The sequence below is a fragment of the Vulpes lagopus genome, chromosome 15 (genome assembly GCF_018345385.1).
Source record: "Vulpes lagopus strain Blue_001 chromosome 15, ASM1834538v1, whole genome shotgun sequence".
NCBI classification, from domain to species: Eukaryota; Metazoa; Chordata; class Mammalia; order Carnivora; family Canidae; genus Vulpes; species Vulpes lagopus.
The window spans coordinates 26,106,190-26,126,915 of NC_054838.1; the positions used below are offsets into that span (position 1 = coordinate 26,106,190).

Genomic DNA, 20,726 nt, shown 5'->3' on the forward strand with positions numbered 1-20,726 from the left:
CTGTTAACGTATAACTAAGGTTCTATGAGCAGCTGATATAGGAGAAAACCCCCTAGCTGGGTTTACAAATGATTGTGCATAATATGCTGATACTAAGGATAGACTATTACAGTATTACAATCTTACATGCAGGTGGCTCTGAAAGACAGAGGAAGAGAAACCCTCCCAATAGGTAAAAAATATTTATCTATTTGCTTGGTTTATGCTGATTCATGGGCAGTGGCTGATGGCTTAGCTGAATGGTCAAAGCTTAGAAAAAAAATGTAAAACTGCTGACAGGGAAGTCTAAGGGGAAATTATGTGAATGGACCTCTCAGAATGGATAGAGTATGAGGACTTGCATCCCATGTGAATGCTTCCCAAAGGCTATCTACTTTAGAGAAGACTCTCAGTGATCAGGTGGACAAGATGACCCATTCCATGAAGTCAGTTGGCCTCTCTCCTCGTATACCCTAGTGCTTGCAAAATGGCCTTAGCACACATCCCTTCACAAAAGCAGACCTGGCTACCACCCCTGCTGAGTAACCAAACTGTCAATAGCAGAAGCCAATGCTGAGCCCCTAATATGGCACCATTTCTGAAAGAATTAGCAAGCCATCTAGTGGGAGGATGACTACAGAGACCACCTTCCTTCATGAGAGGAGCAGTGATTTTTTTTTTTTTTTGCTTAGAAAATAAACACGTATTTTGTATATTTACATTCCCTGACCACAATATTCTGCCAGCATCACCATCTGGGGACTTATAGAATGTCTTATTCTTTTTTTTTCTAAAAAAAAAGATTTTATTTATTTATTCATGAGAGACACAGACTGAGAGGGAGAGGCAGAGACACAGGCAGAGGGAGAAGCAGGCTCCATGCAGGGAGCCCGATGTGGGCCTCGATCCCGGAACTCTGGGATCATGCACTGGGTTGAAGGCAGATGCCCAACTGCTGAGCCACCCAGGTGTCCCTAGAATGTCTTATTCTTTATCCTGGTACCTCACATAACATTGCTTCTAACCATGCAACACATTTGGTAAGTGCAATAATGAGCTCATAAACATGGAAGTCACTTTTTGTTATCATGTACCTTATCATGTAGAAGTAGCTGATCTAATAAGAAAGGTAAAATAGTTTTTTTTTTTTAACAACTTATTTATTGCACCAGCTAGGAGAGACTACCCCCTGTGAAGTTAGGGGCTGACTACTTATAGGATCAGATGTCACATAAATTGGCAACCAATATTGTTGCTGTTTTTCTCATAACCAGAACATAGGATCTAGGAATTAATGGAAGGAAATGAGAACAGATCCTCTTACAATTATCCACTTACAGAATTTTTGCCTCCATTCCTGCAAGTAGAGGTCTTTGTTGCCTTGGGAGGAATAATTTTACAGGGAACACAAAGAATAGTTTCTCTTAACTAGAAGTTGAAATTGCTACTTGCCACTTGGGTCCCTCAAACCACTAAACCAATAGGCAGAAAAAGTGGAGCTTACTATATTGGCTAGGTGATGGATACTGGTTATCAAAAGTAGGTATGATTGCTGTTATACCTTGAGGGCAAAGAGAAATATGATTGGAATCCAGGGAATTATAAGGTATTCTTCTTAGATGTGTCATGTCCATTAGTCAAAGTTAATGGAATTTTTGCAAGATGAAAAGAGTTCTGAAAACAGATGGTGGTGATGGCAGGACAATAATATGAATGTACTTATATGAATTCCACTGTACATTTAAAATAAACGTACAAATTCCATTTGTACATTTAAAAATGGCTAAGACAGAGGGTGCCTGGCTGGCTCAGTCTGTAGAACACCTGACTCTTGACCTTACAGGAGTTTGAGCCCCATGTTGGGTATAGAGATTACTTTAAAATTTTTTTAAAAAAATGGTTAAGATGGTAAATTTTATGTTATGAGTATGTTACCATTTTAAAAAGCATTAATAGAAGACTACAGCATCCCAATAAAAAAGCATTAATAACTCCAATCCTTCAGGAATGAACATTTAGGATACCACATCAGTTAAAGAGCCCAAATAACCAAGATGCTAGATAAAGGAGAAGGAACATTAAATAGGTGGTGGAAGAAGGATTCATAAATACATACTATGTATGGCCTCCTGACCAGTTAAGAAAAAATTACTATATCAAATATGTATATTTTCTTCCCTACTTGTTATGTGTATGTAAATTGCTAGTGATAAATGATTTTGCAACTTAGTTTTTAGGTTCTAAAACATCCACTTAGCACTGTGATTGCTTTAGAAGAGAAAATAGTATCACCCAGAAATGGATACAGTGACTGATGGAACTGTGTCTCATCCCTTTATAGAAGAAGGTGAAAAGTATCTTCATAAGAAGAAAAGTTCTTTCATGTAAGATGAAAGCACACTGTGGTTGCTAGTGTTGTAAGAAAATTAAACATGGAGAGAAGGAGGACAATAGATGTTGGGTTTCCAAGGGTTGGGTGGCACCAGTCATCTGCCTATTTGTTCTTGAATTTTACTCCTTTCCTCTGTGTTCTGCTATGTATTATAAAGGGCTGAGGCTACTCCTAAGCTACACTTCCCAGACCACCTTTCCAATTGGCTTCCAGTGAGATACTGCCAAGGGAGGGATTGGTAAGCCTGGAAGGCCAGAACAGGGGCAGAAGCAACTCCCTCATTTGGTTTCTGACAGCTTGCTGGTAACAGCAGCAGTGTAGCAATGGCATCCATGCTGGTAGAGGTTCCAGCTCTGTTTGAGGCAGCACATCTGCAGCAGATCTAGAACTACAGCAACAACCTCTCAAAAACCCCAACAGCAGGAATAGGCTTGTGGGCTTGAGTCCAGGGAGTGTGGGTGGCTTCTGATCTCTGGGTATCAACTTTCATCCTTGCTCTTGCAGCCCTTCCACTGCCTATGGAAACAATTCCCTCTATTTATTGTTGCTAATATTTAGGTGGAATAAAGGTACTCTGATTATGACTTCTTTTCTTTTTTTAAAAGATTTTATTCATTTGATTCAGAGAGAGAGAGAGAATGACCAGGGGGGAAAGCAGAAGGAGAGAGAGAAGCAGACTACCCACTGAGCCAGGAGCCTGATATTGGGCTCTGAGCTGAAAGACTTAACCATCTGTGCCACCCAGAGACCTCTGATTATGATTTTTTTAAGAGTCTTTATCTTTTAGAGGTACATACTGGATTATTTACAGATGAAACTACATGAATCTCTGTATTCATTTATGGCTAGATATGTCTGAGATTTTTCTTAAGAATAATTTAAGGTTGGGTGTGGTGAAGATATATATGAAACAGGATTGGCTATGACCTTAGAACTGTTAGGCAATAATTGTTAGGTGATGGGTGCTTGGAAGTTCATTTTGCCATTGACTCTATTTCTATGTGTGTTTGAAATTTTCCATAATAGGGATGCCTGGGTGGCTCGGGGTTTGGTGCCTGCCTTCAGCCCAGGGCGAGATCCTGGAGTGCCGGGATCGAGTCCCACATCAGGCTCCTTGAGGTGAGCCTGCTTCTCCCTCTGCCTATATCTCTGCTTCTCTCTCTCTCTCATGAATAAATAAATAAAATCTTTAAAAAATGTTTCCATAATATGCCAATTATTATCTCTCCCCATGAAAAACAATTAACTTCCCTTAATTTGCAATACTTCACATCAGTTTTATATTCCTGACCAGACCCTGACTGACATGTATCTGGTCATAGAGAAAGTTGCCTAAGATGAAGCCAACACTGAGGGGAAAAAAAAAGATGTGTATGTGTGCCTGAGAAAGCAAGTAAGAGAAAAGACAAGACCAAGGTTATGTGCATACTCAAGAAACACACTGAATTACATGCAGAGCCCTGACAACATCCTGTGCACCTGTATCCAGCCAAAGTGAATCTAGAGTTCTATTAGACCTTTACAGGTACATGAACAAATAAATTCCCTTTTGGGGGGGTGTTTATTTTTCAAAGATTTATTTATTTTAGAGAGAAAGTGACAGCACACACAAGTGGGGGGAGAGGCAGAGGGAGAAGAAGCGAATCCTTGAGCAGACCCCATGTAGGGCTTGATTTCATGACCCCAAGATCCGGCCAAAATCAAGAGTCAGACGCTCAGCCAACTGAGCTACCCAGGTACCCCATAAATTCCCTTTTTGGTTAAGCTAGTTTGAGTTGACTTCCGTCACTTGCCAACAAAAAGAGCATAATGAAATCCCTAATATAATGATCACTATTATCCAAATCCTTTGGGCAACTAACCAACCTCTATCATCACTATAAATTCCATCACATCTACCATCGTCACAACATCATCATCATGACTTTCTCCTTCACCATCTCTAAATTAGTTAACATCCACTGAACACCTCAATGTGCAAAAGCACTGGGTCCTCATCTAGGTGCTTCTAATCCAAGATGACTAAGACACAGCCTCTGCCCTCATAGTGCTCACAATCTGCTTACGAGACTGTATGTATATCATCCATTAATCTATTACACATATATATACATATTTGTGAGACATAAGGCACAATAGAATATGTTAAGTTCTAAAGTAAGATAAAAAACATTAAATTCAACAGATGCTTAGAGAAGGGAGGAAGAAGTATGGTTTAAAGCAGTCAGGGAAGGCTTCTGATAGGGACAGGAGGATTTGAGCAGACCCTTGGAATACATGCAGAAGAGAAGAAAAGATAGAAGAGAAGATAAGAGAACCCTGGGTGGCTCAGCAGTTTAGCTCCTGCTTTCAGCCCAGGGTGTGATCCTGGAGTCCTGGGATCAAGTCCCACATCAGGCTCCCTGCATGGAGCCTGCTTCTCTCTCTGCTTGTGTCGTTGCCCCGCTCCCCCTCTGTCTGTCTCTCATGAATAAATAAAATCTTAAAAAAAAAAAAAAGATAATGGTCATAAACATGGTCCCTGGAATCAGATGGACTTCATTAAATTCTGGCTCAGTCACTTATCAGCAGTTATTTAACATATCTGTGCCTCAATTTCCTCATCTATATAAAACACGGATAGTAACAGGATACATACTTCATAGGTCTATTTTAAGAATTAAATGAGTTAATATGTATAATGTGCTGAGAACAGCATCTAGCACATAGTAAGTACTATGTATATGGCATTATCATACATTCTGGTCAGAAGGCATGGCTTAAACAAAGGTGCAAAATGGGAACATGGGAATATATAAAGCTTAGTAGGTTTGTGAAGGGGAATAGTCTGGCAAGAACAATATCCACAATTTACCAATGACTAATCAGAGACCAGGAAAGTGACTTGCTAGATACCTGAGTGTCTCCTAATAGCACAGTAGAGTGTGAAGACACCATCTGAAGCCTCATCATTCTTTGGGGCCCTGTTCCCATGACTGCCTTTCCTACGAGCTTCAGCAGGCAGCATTTTCCCTGTTTTGAGCACTCACAGTCTATCTTTACAGCACTTCTGAGCTGTAGGGGCCACTTCGGGGCCATTTCCTGGCACACTTGCACCCAAAGGTTCATGAGGAGCACATGGGACAGATCCTAGGATATAGAACTTACTGTTCCGTGACAGCCAGATTGGGTGGCAGGGAGGTGAGCCCATTGCCCGTGAGGAGTAGGACACGGAGGTGTGGCAAAATCCCCAGATCACAAATGGCCTCTGCAGTCAGACTGTTGAAGGAAAGGTCCAAGAACTAGGGCACAAAGATAAAAAATGGGAGAACAGATGGACTATACATGACAAGGATACTCATACATGAGGTGGGAGCTAACTACTTCTTCCTTTAACCTAGGCAACCCCATCACTCAGAAGCCTGAAGCCTTCTTGACTCTCTGGGTTAACATTTAAGGCCTACTACAGTCAGTTCCCAGACGACTTGCTAGCTTCATCTCCCACTGCAAATCTTGATTTATTCTGTGGCACTGACCAAAGGGACTCCTTCCCCATTCGCAGCACCACTATCAGTGTTACACAGTCAGTCAGACACATAAACAAGTGGCTGGAGGTCACTGCCAAAGGAGGACTGGATTTGGTCTGACTCCACTGTAGTAATCAACTGATTGGTTCTGTAGACCTGAGTTTAAATACCAGCCAAATGTGTGATTTGTGCAAATTACTTGACCCGAGCTTCCTTATCTATAAAATAGAAATAATAATGAATTCTTATGAGAAATTATGTAGGTAAAACCTTTAGCATGAGTCTGCCACATAGTAAGTACTTAGTTCATGTTGGCCGTCATCATTATAACCATCTCTTCATTCAAGGACCATGTGCTGAAGGCTTATTTTATGCCAGTCTGTCCTCCGCTGGCTCACAACCTAGTTGGGTAGCTAGATACATATATTTTAGTGTCTACTAAGTAGCAATGCTGCTGGGATAGAGGTCTGAACACAGATCAAAGGAAGCACAAAGGAAGGAATATTAAGCAGCTCTACCAGAAGATTCAGCAGGCTTCACAGAGCAGGTGATGCTTGAGTTGTCCTCAGAGACTAGTTGGTATTCACCAAACTGTTAAAGGCAAAAAGAAACGCAATGCAGCCAGGAGATAGGAGGTAGCCTGCTTTGTTCTAAGAACTGCAAATAGTTTGGGCATGACTAGAACCTGTGGTATAACAGACGGTTTGATAAGACTGGGTAGGCCGTGAAAGGTGCCAAGCACCAAAGGGGTGCTAAGTTCATGCTGCCATCAGCAAATTCCAAGTTTTGAGAGTTCACAAAAAGGGATGATTCTACTTGGCAGGGGCAAAGAGAGAAGCCTTCAAGGAGGAAGACCTGGAGGGATCCCTGGGTGGCTCAGCGGTTTAGCGCCTGCCTTTGGCCCAGGACACGATCCTGGGGTCCCGGGATCGAGTCCCACGTCAGGCTCCCGGCATGGAGCCTGCTTCTCCCTCCTCCTGTGTCTCTGCCTCTCTCTCTCTCTCTCTCTTTCTCTATCATAAATAAATAAATAAATCTTTAAAAAAAAAAAAAAAAAGGGAGGAAGACCTGGAAAGCTGGCTCAGATAATCATAGGTAAAGGTCAGGAAAATCCTCTCCATCATACCCATATGTGGATAGTCAATAAGACCTATGGATACTATTTCCTTAATATCTCTCTCATGTTGTTCCAACTCATGCTTCGTGCAGCAGCCATACCTATCATCCATTGGATACTTCCTGCAGTCTTTCTTCTGCTACCTACCCAGGCTCATCTATCACTTACACTCTACTGTGTTTTACTTCCCATTCCAACCACACTGAGCTGTTACATCAGTATGCTAGCTCAGGAGTTGGTAAACTAACACCTCTCTGCCACATCCATCCTACTGCCTGTTTTGTATGGCCTGTGGGCTAAGAGTAATTTTTACACTTTTAAATGGCTGAAAAAAGATTAAATGAAGATTATTGTGTGAAAATTATGTGAAATTCAAATTTCAGCATCATAAAGGTTTATTAGAACACAGCCACGTTCATTTGTTTACATAGTATCTATGGCTGCTTTCTTTCTATAACAGCAGAGTTGATTAGTTAACAACAGTTGTGACTAGTAATGACCACACAGACTACAAAACTTAATACATTCACTTTACAGAAGAAGTTTGCTGACCTTTGTCCTAGCTGGTTTGGCTATTTAATGTTGGGGCCTAATTTAATTTCCACAGAATTACGAGCAGATCAAAGAAATGGATAGTCTTAGAATCACAGGTCCCAGAACTTCACAGCTGGCCCAGAATTTACAGAGGAGGAAACTTAAGTACCAGAGAAGGGAAGTGATTTGGCCAAGGAGCTATGTCCAAATAGTGGCAGAACCAAGACAAGAAACGAAGCCTTCTGACTATCAGGGCAGGGCTCCAGATGAGCCTTTTTCAGACTGGTATGAAGAAAATCAAATCACAGCAAAGTTAGGTTTTTCTAAATTGACTGCTGAAGAATTCTACTCTTCGGATGGCAGCCTTTCTGGCAAACAAGAACAGAAGATTCCTAATCTACTGCATCTGCTGAGTCATAACAAGCTTTATTACACATCAAAGTATTCATTACTGTGAACTGCAATTTTAGGACTTTTGACAGTTTTATGCTTTTTCTTAGAGAGACCTTATAAATCACAGAGATAGAAACAAATCACTAGCCAAGAGATTTCCTCTTCTCATTTATATTTGGCATCTTGACTTTGGTCTGCTCTCTTATGTAAATAAATTCTCTTGGATAAGGCTGGGTCTATCAGATAAATAATCTTCATCAGAAGCTATCAAAGAAGTAGGGCATCGAAAAGTCAATCACAATCAATCAGTAGATCCAAGCTTGTCAGGTGTGGTGTCAGAGCCTATAGTCATTCCCCTCCCCAGGGCCCACTGGCACTTAAAATAAGGATTTGAAATAGTAGGGGTGAGGAAGACAAGATGCCTGACACAATGCATGACAATGCGTGACAAACATACAAATAACTACTTTTTTAAAAAGTAAAAAAAAAAAAAAAAAAAAAAGAAAACAAGGAAGTTCATAAGAAGCTCCCAGGCCTGCAGGTCAAAGAAATGGCTACTTCTATCTCTAGCATCTGGGATCTATTTCCCACTGTTTATACTAAAATCTAACAATGTTTTTTTTTTTAACATAGCAAAAAAATTACACCAGTTGTCAATTTATACTCTCTCTGCTTTATTGGACTTTCAAGAGCTCTGCTTCCTGGACAAGTCTGAGCACAACTCCTGTTCCAAATCATGGTAAATCACTTCTATCCTCAATATGACTTGAAACCACAGAGCGTAAAGCAAAAGAACAAAAGGACATATCATCCGTTTTAGAAAGGCCGCCGTCCCAAGCAGTTAAAACTTTTTAAAACTCTGGCATACAAAGGGCATCAACTCTGAAATATTCACTTTTGTGAAAGGACTCTCTCTCCCAGACAAGACTTAAGTGAGGCTTTTGTGAAGAGTGGCTGGCCCTTGATATTGGCAGATTGAATAATTTATCAACTCTTTGGGGTCAACCCAAGGCTTATGACGCATAGACATTCTGCTGGGATTTGAATCAAAAACACTTGTACTATAAGGCCAACATGTGGGGAAGCGTCCCTTTATTTAATGAATGAGCCTGGGCAGGTGCCCAGCCCCATACCTTGCTCCAACTCTAATCTCCATGTAGGCAGTGACTTTCAGGGAGTGACAAAAGCTTTGTTACTTTGTGAAAAATGGCCCTAAAGTTTTCATGGAAGTTGAAGAGGTGATTAACTTCAAGTATGAGAACATGCATAGAAAATGCATCACTATAGGAAACTTAGTTTTGGAGAAAGCCAAGAATGCAAACAAATTTTTCTGTATTTTTGAATCTGGGGTTTGGAGAACAGCTATGGATGCATAAATGTCAAGAGTGTGCTTTAGAACTCATAGGATTCCTATTTCACAATCACCTTTGGTTCCATAAACTAGGCCTTTAGCCTCCTTACCTGAGCCCACAGGAGCCAATCTGGCTCATTTAGACCAGGGTGGTTCTCTGGTATCAGTCTGTAATGCCTCTAGTTCAGCTGGTCCAATCTGCTGTGCCTAACACTTAAACTCCAATGCTCCTCAACCCTCACTGGATCCAGATCTTCCCTCAAACTCTCCTTCCTACCATGCTCTGTTTAAAGTCAGTTTTCTGCACAGACTCCTTTGGCATGGTGTTTGGCATTTCTTTTCCAGAACCATGCACAATAGCCACAGGTATGATATAGTCTCACCTATTTGCCATCGCTGCCATGACCACTACCCTCATTACCACCACCAACCCTGCCAGCCTCTACAGAGGACTGCTATGAAGCAAGAGTCTGGCTCTAAAGGCCCAGAGAACTCCTTCCCAACTGTTATAAGCAGTAGAAACCTCTACTACACCCATTCTTTATAGGGAAACAAGTGGGCACCAAAAATTCCCTACCTCCAACTTACTTCCAAGAACTTAAAGTCTCCATATTTCACGTAGACTGTTTTAATTCCATTAAATGCAAGCTCCAGTTCCTTTAATGTTGGAAATGTATGAAATGCCTCTACAAGGGAAGGAGAAAGAAAGAATCAGCTAGTTGTCAAGGACCTAAGAGAAAGATGTAAACAGTGGTCATTTACTGGGTTCCCACTGGGTTAGACCAGGCTTATGGTCAGGAGCTTTGTACATACCACCTCTAAATCTCTAACAATCCTGAACAACAGGGATTCTTCCATGGAGGAACAATAGGGATTACTACTCTCATTCTACTGCTGAGAAAATCGAAGCTCAGCTAGGCTAAGTGATTTGCTAGAAATGGAATTGCTGGGAAGTAAAAGGGCCAAGAATTGAATTTATGTCTAACTCCAAAGCCCATTTAAAAATTATATTTGTTATTTATTATAAAAAACATGCCTACCAAAAAAAGTAAAAAAATACAGAAAAACTAAAGTCCCCTTTTTAAAAAAATATTTTATTTATTCATGAGAGACACAGAGAGAGAGAGAGGCACAGACACAGGCAGAGGGAGAAGCAGGCCCCATGCAGGGAGCCCGACATGGGACTCGATCCCAGGTCTCCAGGATCACACCCTGGGCTGAAGGTGGCACTAAACTGCTCAGCCACTGGGGCTGCCCCAAAGTTCCCTTTAATCTCAATACTCAGAGATAACCACTGAAAGTTTCATGTGTAATATTCCAGAATTTTTCTCATGGGGACACACACACACACACACACACACACACACCTTTTTATACAAATGGAATCAGACCATATACGTTGTACTGTGATTTGCCTTTTTCCCTTAACAATATGACTTAAAGATTGGTCCATGCTAGGGCGCCAGGGTGGCACAGTTTATTAAGTGTCCAACTCTTGATTTTGGCCCAGATTGTGATCTCAGAGTTGTGAGATCGAGTCCCACATTGAGCTGCATGTTGATCCCCCCATTGGGCTTTGTGCTCACAGAGTCTGCTTGAGCTTCTCTCCCCCTCTCCCTCAGTCATTCCCCACACTGCTTGCTCTCTCTTTCTCAAATAAATAAGTAAGTCTAAAAAAGAAGCTTGTTCCATGTCAAAACATACAGATCTGCATAATGTCAGATTATGTTCTATATTATAGACATTACCTGAATTTATTTAACCATTTCCCTATTGATAGCCTTTGGGCTATATGGATAAAAATAAGAACACTTTTCCCCTTCTGCATGCGAATTGGACTTCATTAACTTTCTAGCCCTTTTTCCTAGTATCCTGAAACATATGGTATGGCAATATAGTTAGGCAATATTATTGTGGTAAAAATGATGCCAGATTAGTAAATCACATACGGACAAGGGCAAACTATAAATGAACTATAAACATCTGAAGGGGTACCATAACTTTGGGCCTCCCTGTGTGTGGCGACTCCCATAATTAGTCATGTATTTTGCCGGGACTCTAGGAGCTATGTCTATGGAGCGTTACAATAGCTATTTGCTCCTGTAGGGAATGAGGCTTCTAAACCAGAGTGGCTCCAACATCTACCAAATGAAGAGTCTTGCTGTCTTGGACTTGAGCAGGGGGCTGCAGAGAATGGCCCACAGACGGCTTCATGGACTGCTACAGGAACTGTTGTGAGGACTCCACTGAGAAACAAGTGCAGATGCTGTATTGCTGGAATACTGTGTGGAAGGACTTAGAGCCTTCTGATGTCAAGGGGGCAGATGGTGGCCTTGTGAGTCAGAATGTTCACTACAGTCTAGGAAAAAGACTGTTTGGTAGGTATTTCAGGATGTTTCCAATGAGTGTCTCTGTACAAGTGTGTTTCTGTAGAATAAGTTCCTGAAAGTGAAACTACTAGATTAAAGGCAATGACTACTGGGTTCCTGGTGGCTCAGTCAGTTAAATGTCTGCCTTCAGCTCAGGTCATGGTCCTGCGATCCTGGGATTAAGTCCTGCATTGGGCTCCCTGCTCCTCAGGGAGCTTGTTTTCCTTTTGCCTGCCACTCCCTGTTTGTGTGCACCCTCTCTGTCAAATAAATGAATGAGATCTTTCAAAAAATAAACAAATAAAATAAAGACAATGACTATTTTAAGAGACACTGCCAAACTGTCTTCCAAAGATGTTGCACCAATTTATTATACTTCTGCCAGTAGAATACGAGAGTAACCGTTTCCCTATCAATGCTGGCTGTCATCAATCAGTCCTTCTCATGTTTGCCAATATTTGATAGGCAAAAAACAGGATTTTGATGGTTTCAATTATTAGTGAGGCTGAGTATCTTTTCCTATGCCTATAAGCCTTTGTATTTTAAACCCACTCTCCTGACAGTGTTTTCTCAAGGGCAGGGACTGTATATCACATGTTTTTTAAAAAACATCCCTCAACCTCAACTATTAAAAACTGAACTTACCTGATTTCTCTCGAAACCAGCCTCTCCTCTAGTGCTCTCTACGTGAACTCCTTTGGCTCCTTCTTTCCATGTGCCCATTAGCTACCAAGTCCTGTTATTTCTACCTTCTCCTGAATATCTCTTGCCATTGCCCTCACCTCTACTGCCTAGGCTCAGACCTCCCTACCCTGCCTCTGGGAAAAATGAAATCATCTCCCAGATTTCCTGGTCTCCATCTTCTTTTCTTATCATTCACGCTCCTCACAGCCCCCACTGAGCTTCTCTATTTAGAAGCCTTCTGAGGCTCTCTTTTGCCTGCTAGATTAATTACAACTCAAGACCCTTGATATTCTTGTCCCTTCCAACCTTTCTGGTCTTCATTTTCCCCTACTCACATCCCTTGCAAACATACAAAACCTCTTCAGCATCCTCCCATCCAAGTACTAACCAGGCTTGACCCTGCTTAGCTTTCGAGATCAGACAAGATCTGACACTTTCAGAGTGGTAGGGCCATAGACCTCTTCAGCATCCTGATCAGGCACTGCTGTCCCACATCTGCTCCACTGGACTGAAATACTTTCTAATTCCTGTTCATTTTTTAGGTCTCAGCTAGGTGCCCCTATGCTCAGAAGTTTCTCCTGACACTCTCGTCTGGATTGGTGTCCTGCTTATACGCTTGCATAGCATTTTCTTATTCCTTCTATCACTGCACTTACCATACCCTGCTATAATTGTCTGTGTCTGAACCCATCTTTCCCACCAAACTATGAGCTCACCAGAACAGGAAAATTAGATGCATTCATTTCTAAAGGCCAAGCATGCACATAGTCCTGACACCCAGCAGGGGTCGCTGTGGACTTGCTGAAAAAAGGAGAAGCCTTTATGCTCCTATAGTCCTATAGTTCTTACAGGTTTAAAAACATTTTCCTATACCTATCTCATCAGAGCCTACAAAGCACCCTGCCTTGGGAAGGAAGAAGGAAAAGGAACTGTCTCCATTTACAGAGAGAGAAGCAGCAGCTCAGAGAGAAACACTCTAAGTAGGTAGTTGCCAGCTCTGCTCTGACATCCTGGTCTGGGTGTTCTCTAGTACCCAGGCTATTGCACTCCAAAAAAAAAAAAGAAAAAGATGAGCAGATAGTCATGAATGCACTGACAAGCAAGTTCTAATAGGAGTGACTGGCTATGCTGGCTAAGATACAGAAGGTAGTTTTAAGGAAGAAAAGCTTACCTAGAGGAAGCAGGTTTTCTGAGGCATTGATGTAAATCACAGAATGAAAATGCTTGAAGTCCTTTTCCTTAGCCTGTGGGAAGCATTTCAAAAGAACACCAAGATTAGTTCCCTGCCAGGAGGCTTTGCCAAAGCTCCAGAGCTGCAGTCAAAAGGCATGAAAATATAAAATATAAAGGGATATAAGCTATATTCTTAGCAAAGAGCACCTATTTGCTAAGGGCCAGAATGGCCTTTCTGCTTCTTTTTTTTCTATTATGAAATAGTTTAAATGTACAGAAAAATCTAGTGAATAATACTAGAAGACTCATGTAACCACTATCCACCTTTAATAAATATGAAGATTTTGGGGCAGCCCCAGTGGCGCAGTGGTTTAGCACCGCCTGCAGCCCAAGGCGTGATCCTGGAGACACTGGATAGAGTCCCACGTCAGGCTCTCTGCATGGAGCCTGTTTCTCCCTCTGCCTGTGTCTCTGCCTCTCTCTCTCTGCATCTCTACGAATAAATAAATAAAATCTTTAAAAAAATAATAATAAATATGAAGATTTTGCTGTCTTTGTTTCAAATTTCCTTAAAGAAATAAGACACTAAAGAGCTGACCATGCCCCCTGCCCCCATGATCTTCCCCAATTGTGTTCCTCTCTCTCTCTCTCTCTCTCTCTCTCACAGATAACAGCTATCCTGAACTGGTGATTATCATTCTCACACTTGTTTTATACTGGTATTTTATATATGTATATCCATAAACTATATATAATATTATTTACAAGGTTCAAAACTCTGTATTAGATGCAATCATACTGCAGGTATCATTCTGCAACCTGCCTTTTTCACTCAACATTGTTTTTGAGATTCACTTCTGCTGATACACATAAATCTCTTGAGATTGACTTATGTTATATTAATGGTACTGATTTATTTAATTGCTGTATAGTATTATACCACCAATCTCTCTTCATATGCCATGGGTGGCCTACAAACCGAAAACATATGCCATAATATCCCGCTTATACACTGGCTAGTGGGGAGCCACAAATGTGGCTCAAGCTACCTATTAGCCAATATAAGAAAAACATGACTCATTACATGAGTCACAGCATGTTATAAGAACAAATCAGTATCTTGGGAGAACCATTATCGCTCCTGGCACTGAATCTTGAGAGAAATTTCTCCTGTAGGTTCTTCTAATGGAATCTAGGTAATTCTATGAATAAATTCTATGATAAATTCAAGCCAACTCCCATAATGCTACTTCCTTTAATTCACCTCACATAGGCCAATGGCAATAGCAAATTTACTGCAAAAGACTGTGTCTGAATGTTGTTTCCACTCATTGAGGCTTTGTCTGATACCCCCCTCCAACCCTCTAATCCTCAGGGACTTTGGAGATACAATGGACAAACAGCCAGGAACCACCTCAGGTCTGGCTCATCCCAATCACATCTCTGCTGGCTGTCCCTACCTTGGAGAACTTCAGGCCGCTCACATTAACACTGCACAGGTCTGATGGCTTCCTCACACAATGGTGCTTCAGCTGAAACAAAGTGCAGAGAGTCAGCTCTCAAGGCCCCAACAAAGCTTATATAATTGGCCAAGTCAACAAATGGCTCCCTGTTGAGAAAGGTGGCCTAGTACAGTTCAAAGAGCATGAGCTTTGGGAGTTGCTCAGACCAGAGCTCCGACCTCAGCTCTTCTACCTCTCAGTTTCCCATCTGCAAGATGGGGATAGTAACATTGACTTGACAGGGTTCTTAAGATTCCTCTTTCTCTGTTCCTTCTCTGTCTTTTCTGAGCCCCACTTCTTCTACCTGGCTCTTAAAAATCTGTATTTCTGGGGCTTTTCCAATCTCTTCATGTTTATAATAATTTGTTCATTCTTTCATTTGCTAAATATTTACTAGGCATTAGTTTGAGCCATGCACTGTGCTATACGCATCGATACATTTTCTTCTAATCCTAAATAGGATAACATAAGTATCACCATTTTCCTTTTTTAAATGAGAAAAATAAGGTTAAGAGAGATAAAGTGCCTTGCCAAAGGTCACACAGCTAGTAAATTAGATGATTTGAATCCAGAAATGTAATCACTAAACTCTGTGCTCCTTTGACTACTATGTTGCCCCTCATAAGTAAAAAGAGGAAAATCTCAGTGTTGGAGCTTCTATTTCTTCTTAACCAAACCTCATTCTTTTTTTCTGTTAGTCGTTTATTTATGGTATCATATTTAAGCATGGAATTATTCTATTCACAGAACTTATGACAGCATGGAAACCAAGTAGCAAGCAAGTATTTATAAAGGTGATAAAAACTTTTTTTACAGATTTATTCTCTCTTTATTTTTAAGAAATCTCTACAACCAATGTGGGACTTAAAATCATGACCCCGAGATCAAAAGTCAGATGCTCTACCAACTGAGCCAACCAGGCACCCCTAAATGTGATAAATATTTTATTTTATTTATTTATTTTTTTAAGATAGTTTTAACTTTTTTTAAAAATTTTTATTTATTTATGATAATCACAGAGAGAGAGAGAGAGAGAGAGAGAGAGAGAGGCAGAGACACAGGCAGAGGGAGAAGCAGGCTCCATGCACCGGGAGCCCAACGTGGGACTCGATCCCGGGTCTCCAGGATTGCGCCCTGGGCTAAAGGCAGGCGCCAAACCGCTGCGCCACCCAGGGACCCCTGTGATAAATATTTTAAAGGAGAAATTCAAGATGCTATGGGGGATAATAACAGCAGGTCCTAACCTCAGTCTGAAAATGAGGAAATATCTAGTTGAGGAAGTAATATTTCAGGCGAGACCTGAAAGCTAAGTAGGAGTTGGTCCCATAAAAGTGGGTGACAGGTTGTGAAAGCTATCAAGACAGGAAAAAGCCAGGTGCTTTGGAGAGGATGAAAAACAACAAGGCCAGGGAGGCAGCCACTGGATCACCTGGGTCCATACTGGCTGGGTAAAGGAGTGTGGATTTTGTTCTACAGTTAGTGGAAAGCTAACAGGCTTTTTTTTTTTTTTTTTTTTTCTGGCAAGAGCTGATTTTATAAAAATTGCTTTGTCTGATACACATAGAAATGGTGCGAAGAGACGAATACACCGGACATTGTTAATTACCTTCCCTAGGGCAACTTCTCTACTACTACTTATTAAAGAACCCCAACGTTATTCCATTTTTCTGCATGGATGTGTCCTAGGCCCCAGGTCCAAGGGATAAGTCCTGACTGTCTAATCCAATCTTGGAGGTCATATTCCCCTAACTAATGACTGTTGGGACATATGATATAGGTCTGGCCAATCAGACAGAAACTGTAGGAGGCCAATTCTGGGGAACTCTTTCTTACTTTTAAAAATAGACATAAGACAGTGACAACCCTTTTTGTACCTCTGGATGTTATCTTTTATATGGGATGACTGGAGTTGCTGCAGCCATCTTGGGATCATGAAGGCAATCAGCCCAAGAGGACAAGGTAACATGCTAAGGAAATAACAGCGGAAAGATGAAGGAACCTGGGCCTTTAACAGTAAATTAACCTACCCTGGAATAACAATGCCTCTGACTTCTTTGTATGTTAAATAAAAGCATCCTAGTTGGTTCAGGCTAGTTAGGAAGTTATTGAATTACTCTAATAAAAGATGATGGTGGCCCAGATTAGGGTGGAGGCAGTAGAGATGAGGAGAAGAATACAGAATTGACAACTATTTAATAAAAGTGCCAGGGCTTGGTAGTGTCAGGAGTGGGGTGGTGAAGGAAAGCAAGTGTCAAGGATACTTGAGCAGATTCCTGGCTTGGTGTTTGGATACAGCACCATCACTGAGGCAGTAAACACTAGGAAAGAGGTATGTCTTGGGACATGGAGTAAGGGAATTGGTGCACTATTTCAACCGGAAGTGTCAAAGAAACATTCAAGTGGAACTATCCAGCAGGTAAGTAGGTATCCCATTACTGTGAGAAACACCCTTGTTGTTTCTGCTATACAAAACAGCAGCATGAGTAACACACCATCTCTATTAATGTGGGTATATATACATAGTAGGAAACAAAAGGGAAAAGAAGACTACTATGTTAAGTGTTTCCTGCCCTTCCTGGATACTGTTATTTCAGTCCTCTGCACCCCCAGTGAGAAGCAGACATCACAACTAAGGACATACCAGGGGACTCTACAAAAAGCTCACACTACCCCCTTGAGGTGAGTTGCAACCTCAAAGCTGCCTTCTCAAAGCTCTCTTTTAACATCTGATCTGTGTAGAAAGCCACCCTTGGGAACCACAGAGCCTGGGAGGCTGAAGAGTTCTTCATAGGGACTATGTGAACTAGCAAGTCTACTTTTTTAGACTACTACTTCTTTTTATTACCCATCTCTTAGGTAAAGAACTAGACTGGACATTAATATTGGTTTACAAAATGGGTATTTCTTTGCCAAGCCACCAAGTCATTGCAAAGGGCAGATGTGAAATTACCTGGCTGGTTTCCAATAGAGCCACCCCATGTCTTCTTTGTAAAGCCTGCCCTAGACACTTGATACTATCTGAACTGCTCCCCCAGACTTCAGCCAAATATTAAAACCACAGGACAGTGGTTGTAGAGTGTGGAATCTCCCCAGTCCCCCCATTCCTGGAAAAATCTCCCTGGAGAATAAGAATCTCTACCCCCTACCGATACAAGAATTAGATTTTCACTTTACTATTCCCCTGACCTACTCCTTTGCCTCTCCAAATCAATTAAAAAGTTCTTACATGATACTATAAAGGTACAGGCTTTGGAGTCAGTAGACCAGAGTCCTCATCCTGAGTAGATCTAATCCTAAATAGCCAGAGTTCTAATAGTCAGCTGTGGGACCATGGCCAAAACAAATTACCTCTTTGGGGCCTCAGTTTTCCCATCTTCACAATGGCAACAACATAATAGGGACAATAATCCCTATCTCACAAGGTGGATGTACAGAGTTTTGGGTCCCTTCAGCATCCTCAGTTAGCCAAGATCACTCTAGTAGTTTGGGCTGGGTTGGGGGCATTGTACCACAGTGGAACAGGGCAAGTCCTTGTCCCCCACCAAGACAGTCATCAGCTGATGTTGCCAGTCATTCCAGGATACATTTACTCTCACCAGAAAAGCCCGGTCCAGCACATGTCCAGGAATGTCCTCTTGGTTTTCCTGTTGAGACCCTTTCTTCCCCCTGACCTCAAAAGAAACCTTCTTCTGGATTTCCTGACTGTCAGGTGGTGCCTGACGCACACTCTTGGGCTTCTTCTTGAGGTTACGTTTCCGAGCCACTAACCAGTGTCCTCGGCCTGTTGAGAAGATGAGAACAGTGAGGAGGAGCAAACTCCTCTAAAGCTACAACTAGTGTGTTTACAGAATATTTACCTATAATACCAAAACCAAAAATGCTCATTACCTGATATGCACCAGACACTGTGCTGCTGGTGGTGGTGGTAGGGGAGGTGGGATGTCTGCATACCTACCTCATTTAATTGGCCCCAAACCATAGTGAAGGAGAAGTTATTGTCCTCATTTTTACAGATGAAAAGGCTAAGACTCAAAGAGGCTTGTCCAATTCTTTCCTCCTTACTTTTGTCTCCAAACGCCAATTTTCCTTCAAGACTCCAGATCAAGTGATTTCCTTTTCTACAAATCCATCTCTGACCCTCCTCAGCAGAGCTGATCATTCTTTCCTATGTCAGCTGGTTACTCTCCCATTGGTCATCTCTTGGGTATAAAATCCTGCTACAACTCAGTGGGCTCCATCTTGCTAGATCTTACCCTGGATCCCATCATTACAGCATAAAGGTTGTATCAAGAGCTCAATAAGAAAATGATTGGACAGTTGGAACTTTTAAAAAATCTAATACATGTTCACTGTAGAAGGAACTCAAAAATTTATGTGAGCAAAAAGTATGAGGTTTACTAGTAAGCTCACCTAACAAAATTCATGACAACATCCTAGAATCTGTTCTCTCCTACATTAGTTTACTTACTCCAAGGCATTCATTGAAATCTATAATTATTTGTTCACTTGTTTTTGTCTGTCCTAAACTCCAGAGAGCAGGTTTCATCTGATTGACACACCTCAGTATTCCCAAGGCTTACAGAGCTTACTATATTGTGAGCATGACTGAATGAACGGCTGAATGAATGCTGAGCTACAGCACCTACCCACAACTGCTCATCCATACCTTTTCTGAGCATTTACATTGTGCTAGGAACTAGAGCTGTGAAGATGAATAAGACAGAGGCCCTGACTCAAAGGAGCCTAATAATAGAATAAGTGCTGTGAAAGCACAGAAAGGGGAGCTACTAACCTAGGGCATGAGCTACATCCAGTAAGTTTGACTTGATGGAAATGGAAAAAACAGGCAGCTTGGACAGAAGGAAAAGTACAAGTACCCAGAAGCATAAAAAGATCAGAAAGATACAGAACAGCATGGAGTTGTGGGAACCAGCTTGGTGCCTCTGACCATTGGCTCCTTGCCAGAGGCCCACTACCTCTGCCTCAGGGGCTTGCCCTGGCTCACCTGACCACTGCTGCCAATCCTGCCTCTTGGATACAGTTCTGCCTTATGTCTCCCAGGAGTCATTTCCCATTCCCATTCTGGGCCTGACATTGCAGATGCTCAATTTCCCAGGTTTGCTCCCATCTGGTGCATGGACCTTTGTTTGTCCTCTTCCAATAGCCCTGACTCCTAAAGACTCTAGTGTGAGTTGGTTCCCAAACTCCCAAATAGGTGAGAAAATAAGGTCCAGGCTGTGTTAGGAAATGAACATGACAGAAAAGAGATGAGGCTGGGGAGGTCAGCAGAGTCAGATTAGAGAAAGTCTAGAGGACCAAAACAAGGGTTTATTGGGGTAGGCTTTTAGCACAAAAAGCAACCATGGGAATGTTTATCCCCCCGGAATTTTTCATTTTGAGATCATTTAAGACTTCCAGAAAAGTTGTGAAAATAACAGAGTTCGTGTACAGCTTTCACCCAGTTTCCCTAATGTTAACATCTTATATAATCATTATATAATTATTGAAGGCAATAAATTAACACTAGTACAATATTAGTAACTAACCCATAACCCTTCTTTGAACTTTGCCAGTTTTCTCACTAATGTCCCCTTTCTGTTCCAGGGGGATCTCACATTTCATTTAGTTGTCATGTCTTCTTAGAATCTCTCAATCTGTGAGTATTAGTCAATTATTTTGTAGAATGTCCTTTGATTTGAATTTGTTTGATGCTTTCCCATAATTAG

General features: G+C 41.5%; 1 protein-coding gene across 7 annotated transcripts in view; it reads right to left on the reverse strand.

The window, feature by feature from the left end:
* Window positions 1–20,726, reverse strand: part of XRRA1 (X-ray radiation resistance associated 1) — an 85,097-nt gene that overhangs the window by 56,062 nt on the left and 8,309 nt on the right. For 5 of the 7 annotated variants that reach the window (XM_041729727.1, XM_041729723.1, XM_041729726.1 and 2 more), the window contains 5 exons: window positions 18,597–18,781; window positions 14,959–15,030; window positions 13,497–13,569; window positions 9,861–9,958; window positions 5,519–5,652 (listed from right to left, as the gene is read on the reverse strand). In XM_041729727.1, the coding sequence (XP_041585661.1) occupies window positions 5,519–5,652; window positions 9,861–9,958; window positions 13,497–13,569; window positions 14,959–15,030; window positions 18,597–18,781 (562 nt within the window). Of the gene's footprint in view, window positions 1–5,518; window positions 5,653–9,860; window positions 9,959–13,496; window positions 13,570–14,958; window positions 15,031–18,596; window positions 18,782–20,726 lie in introns of those variants that run through there. The other 2 variants (XM_041729725.1, XM_041729729.1) reach the window with 2 other exon arrangements.